The sequence below is a fragment of the Notothenia coriiceps genome, unplaced genomic scaffold (genome assembly GCF_000735185.1).
Source record: "Notothenia coriiceps isolate Sejong01 unplaced genomic scaffold, NC01 NC01_scaffold00006165, whole genome shotgun sequence".
Classification (NCBI taxonomy): domain Eukaryota; kingdom Metazoa; phylum Chordata; class Actinopteri; order Perciformes; family Nototheniidae; genus Notothenia; species Notothenia coriiceps.
The window spans coordinates 1-5,641 of NW_011338866.1; the positions used below are offsets into that span (position 1 = coordinate 1).

Genomic DNA, 5,641 nt, shown 5'->3' on the forward strand with positions numbered 1-5,641 from the left:
AAAGGACCGGAGCTAGCGTTCGTTCCTGGGTGCGTTGTGCATCCACCTTCCTGCAGCACATACTCTCCACAGCTTTATCAGGAAACCGTGTGTGGAGTTGCATTAGGTAACGCTGTGGTGGCTGTACTGCTCCAGCCGTCTCCTTTGTGTTTGTTTGATTCCCCCTGTCTGTGTTGTTTGTGTGTGCGTGGTGGCTGTCACTCCTGGCTCCCGGCTCAACCTCCACTCACCTGCTGCAATCAGCTGTTCACCCTCCCCGACTACACACCTGCTTTCCATCAAGCCATTTACAACGACATATCAACGAAGGCTCCACAACCTTTCTCCGCCAGATCGTCAAGTATCAGCCGTATCTCGCGTCTCCCCCCTCCGGTACACAGCACCGTAGTGTGGAGTTGCATTAGGTAACGCGAGATACGGCTGATACTTGCGCATTAGTTTCTGTTATGGATCAGTATCAACAGTGCTGCCAGTAACGTTACTATATTATCAATACTACTTTAGTTATAGCCTGATATATGATTGCTAACTTCACAATGTTGTGATGTGACTGACGTTAGCTAACATGCTAACGCCGGTCACTCACCAAGACAGCTGCTCTGTTCTCCACTGGTTCTCCACACACCAAAGCTCCATTTCTCTCCGATGGCCGTTATTCATACGTTAAACCGGCCGCTCTCCCCCTTGTTTCCCCCATGTTACGTCACACGCGGGAGGTCACGTGCGGAGGCTTTTTTATGCGGAAGTGAAAATGTCTTACTAAAACGACGCCAGATGTCACTGTAGTGTATATTTCTGTATATTTTTGGGGAAATCTAGTGTATTCATCATTTTCCTACACATTTATTCACTGGTGTCTTTAACCTGCAAGTTGCTCTTTAAGTAAGGCACCTGTTGAATTGACCGCTCTTTCCTAAAGCTGGATTTATAAATTCAGCTTTTTACTCAGGCTTATATATTTGTAATACACACACACAGTTATACACACAGTATACAGGATGGTGCACACATGTGTTGTATACATATTATGTATACAGTTTATCCAGCTTTACAGATGTTGCTTTCAGGGCACCAATAGTCTGATAGACTGAAGTTTGATAGACATGTTTAAAAAGCATCTATATTCCCTGCATTGTGCTTGTATTTCAAATGCTCCTGTATGTACAAAGCTTTGATAAAAAACATTGGATGTTTGTTGCTGTCACAGGATCCAGAGGTGGCCAGCTGTGGCTACAGAGCTTTGGCAGATTTTCCTGAAGAGGCCCACACAGTGAATCTTCTTCCTGAAGCAGTAAGACTCCTGCTGTCCTCTCCTAACACTCTCTTTATTACATTAGATTTTATCAATTTCTTTCCGCACCAAACTTATATTTGTGAAAAAAAAGGTAGTACGGACTTTTATTTGGGATATTGTATCTTAAATTCACATTAAATATCTCAAATATGACACCTAGGTAAACTGTGAATACAACTAATATTGAATCAAAAGAAACGTTACAATTGTGTAAGGTAAATATTGAAATAAAGAGCCGGCCAGCAGACCAATCAGAGCAGACTGGGCCATGGTTTCAGACAGAGGGTGAAAAGAGGTGCTGCAGGACAGGCAGTATGAGACAAATAACAAGCTTTTTGAACATTAAGCATGGAGACATGTCACTAAATACCATTTTGAACATTAGAATGACCATAATGGGGCCCTTTTAAACGATCCACAGCTCTTTATCCTAATGGTGGTAGTACGTTTTGCATCTGATATTATGGGATTTTTCGATAACCTGCTTATATCATCATGTTGGTTCTGATGCTTCTGTTGCTCTGCAGGCCAGACCAGCTACAAAGGCCCCTGAAAATGAGGAGGATGAAGAGGAGAAGGAGGAGGAAGAGAAGGACCTCTCTGTTCCTGGTCCCTCCTATGTGAAGCTGATGGCTCTCACCCCTGGGTCTGTCCTGCCAGGTACAGAACTGAGCTCAGTGACAGCAGACAGACAATATCCAGGATTGTTGTGGACATTTCAGAATCAGAATTCCTTAATTTGGAAAATACGGTATTACAACAGCAAGAGTTTAGTGTAGATTAAGTAAAAAAGTGTAGACGTAGATATTAGTATAAACGAATATTTAAAGTATGCACACAAACAAATAACAGATAAGTACACCATGGTTAAAAATATTTGACCCTATAGAAATATTGAAGTAGTTGGTGATGGTTTATACAGCACTGGGGTTTACAGATTGTAAATAAATCAAAATAAAGTGCACACGGGTATATTGCACACTGTTGCTAAAAGGGTTGGATATCTGCTACAGTTTGATCGTAGCAGTTCAGTCTGACATATTTTAAAAATGTTCTTCTCTGACTCTGATTTTGTTTCTCCCCAGCCTTTGAGATCTTCCTGACCTCGCTGGTGAAGCAGGAGATGAGCCAGATGCCTCGGGGGGTTTACTTCTCTGCCCTGAGGGGAGGCAACCTGCGGTCAGACCAGGGGAAAACAATGGCCGGAGTTCCATCTTTCATGCTTAAAACCTATGAGAAGAACAAGCAGCCTGGGCTGAAGCCCGGCCTGGCAGGTGGGCAGAACCTTCCTGTTTGATGCTTTGTGTTGACATTCTATTCTACTGGTATTTTATTGTGTCAATCCCCTACATGTTTGACAAAGATATGATGTTCGGATCAGACAGACTGTCAGAGATCCTTCCTTTAAAGATAAATATCATTGCTACAGCGCCACCAAAGTGTAATTTATACACATGTCAACCAAATGTGGTGCAATGACACAAAGTTCAGGAGATTTGACCTTTTGATTCTGGAATATAAGCCCTGCCAATAGCGCTTGAACAAATGTTGACGGCTTAGCTGAAGTAAAACTGTAGGAACAAAAATCTAAAACTCTTTTCTGGCTTGGTCTAGAGATGTCAGTCTAGCCTTATCAACTATATACATTGATCCTATGTTGCTGTGTTTACAGCTTGTTGTGGTTCAACTCTGGCTCCAGCTGTCAAAACAAATCTATTACGGTTGACATTTTTATGCTTCTTCCTGACTTACGCGCTCACAGCTTAGTGTGTTTGTGTTTTTCCGTCTGTGTGTGTGTTGTTAGTGAAAATTATATTTATTATTATATTTATGTCTTACCCAGCGTTGTAACCCAATTTTTATTTCTGTTCTTTGTCACTTTAATTACCTTTTGAACATTTCCTAATGATTTTAACGTTTTTCTGAAGCACCCTTAACTGCCTGGTTTGTTGACCTGTGCTACAACCCTTCTTGCAGCCGGGCTGTTGCTAAGCTACGAGCTGCCGGTGCAGACGGACCGTGAGGGCAGAGCCATGGATCGCTTCCTGGTCAGCCGCAGCCGCAGCTACCAGCTGACCCTGGCAGCCTTGATCCATGAAGTACGTCTGCATCCTGCCCTCACACTCCTCCTCATGTTAACCAATTACATTCTTCACACAGTTAAAACTCCTGCTGGTCGTTTCCGCAGGTGAACATCCAGCCGTCTGAGTGGCACCGGGCCCTCCTGCTGCCCCAGGCCTGGAGGGGCTTCATGAGCCGGGCCTTCCACGCCGCCCTGCAGGTTGGTGACATCATATTTCTAGAAGGATTGGTTAATACTCCATTACATAGACCCTCCAGAAAAACGCGGGCAAATATCCTTGATTATGCGGGCTAAATTCCTTGATTATGCGGGCTAAAATCCTTGATTATGCGATTAAACATGCGGGGTTTTTATGTGATTTTATGCGGTGAAATTAAAATTAAATTATTTTAAAAAATTAAATATTGGGCTGTCTTATTTATTCTCTCTCACACACAACCTGCCACTAACGTTAAACCCCTTTCCTATTCAATTAAACACATTCAATGTTTATTTATTGTGAAAGCAATTGGGCTATTTTAATCACACACACAAACACACACACACACACACACACACTTCTCCGCCTCATTCTGTTTTCATTTACTCGTTCGTTATCTGACCAGCTTCAATCTTGTAGGCTACTCACTTCGTTTCTTGTAGCCCTCGAAAGGGTTTTGGAGGTTGATGCCTCGGTGAACGTGAGTTGTTTGGCTTTCTTGTCCGCAGCAGCAGAAAGCATTTTCGAATGTTTGAATGAATCAAAGTGGGTCGTCACCGTCGATTTTCTCTTATGCTCCAACACACAGTTGCACGGGGTGCAGAATAGTTTCCCCCCACTTTTTGCCAGGTCTTTAGTAGAAATGTTCGTCGGTAAATGAGATGGATTAGATTTTTTCATCTTGGTGTTTTCTCTATCGTGTGAGCTCCACACGTTCACTCTATACAGTGTTGTTTACATTCTGTGATGCGCGAGCTGATGACGTCACGTCAAGATGAGTTAACTTTTTTTTCTTCTCAACTTTGTGTGGAAAAATGCGGGGATTATGCGGCCTTTTGATAAATATGCGGCCTTTTAAAAATCTGCGCCATTTTGCTGATTATGCGGTAAATTCTGCGATCGCAGAATCGCGTTTTTCTGGAGGGTCTAATTACAGTTTACCCCACAGGCCATAAGACTGTTCAACTCCTGAGCTCTGTGAAGTGCCTTCATAACTCCATTGGTCTGTTTGCATCTCACAAATGTATTTATTCCTACAAGTAGTCATTTATTTCACTGTACAGTGTACAGTATTTCATTTTACATTATTTTCTTTATCTTATTCTATTTTAAATGACTCCTACATTTAGCTTATTCTATTAAGCTTAGTTGGGGGTTCGGTGCCTTGCTCAAGAGCACCTCTGCAGTTCAGGAGATAACCTGGCACCTATCCAGGTACCGCTCACAGGTAGTTCCCATACCCAGAGTGGAACCCGGGCCGTTCCTAACCACTATGGGAGCGATAAGATTCCGCATTTGACCCATGCTAGTATTAGCAGTGGGTAATCATTATGCACAGGGACTTAAAAGTAGTGTAGGGGGCGGCAGGGACACCTCTTTATTCCAAAAACTCTTCATCACATCTGTTTTACATGGTTATCTGTTACTTTTGTCTAGGGGGTATTTTGAAAAGATTTGCCATCATGTTGTCCCTTTTTAAAATACAAGACCATTTCAATCCCAACTCTATGTTTGTCTTGTCTGAGTTTAACTGAATTCCCTGCATGGCTTTCCTTTGTGTTGTGTTCAGGGTCGACGTGCTGATTTGGGGATGCAGCAGAAGCAAGGCAAAGAAGACCCCCAGGAGATCCAGTACAAACAGCACTGTGTCTGGCTTTGGTGAGAATACACACACACACACACACACACACACACACACACACACACACACACACACACACACACACACACACACACACACTATGCATACATACATCACTTCAGGGGACATTACATTGACTTACATGCATTTCCTGGAGACTTATCCTAACCTTAACCATAACCAACACATACCTTACCCTAACCCTAAACCTAACCAAGTCTTCACCCTAAAATTAATGATTTTGTCCCCTTAAGGGAGGCGAGTCCCCACACGTGACTGTGTAAACAGACTTAGGTCCCCACAAGTATAGTAATGCTAGTAACACACACAACACACACACAACACACACACACACCACACACACACAAACACACACACAACACACACACCACACAAACACACAACACACACACACATCACACA

General features: G+C 42.9%; 1 protein-coding gene across 1 annotated transcript; it reads left to right on the plus strand.

Annotated features, from left to right (window-relative positions):
• Positions 1–1,159: 1,159 nt before the first annotated feature.
• Positions 1,160–5,235, plus strand: LOC104943543 (focadhesin-like; the record flags this gene model as incomplete). Its single annotated transcript, XM_010768994.1, has 6 exons — positions 1,160–1,291; positions 1,822–1,954; positions 2,380–2,568; positions 3,272–3,393; positions 3,483–3,575; positions 5,147–5,235. Coding segments are annotated over exons 1-6 (758 nt in total), but the record flags the coding sequence as incomplete, so codon positions are not given.
• Between the last annotated feature and the right edge of the window lie 406 nt (positions 5,236–5,641).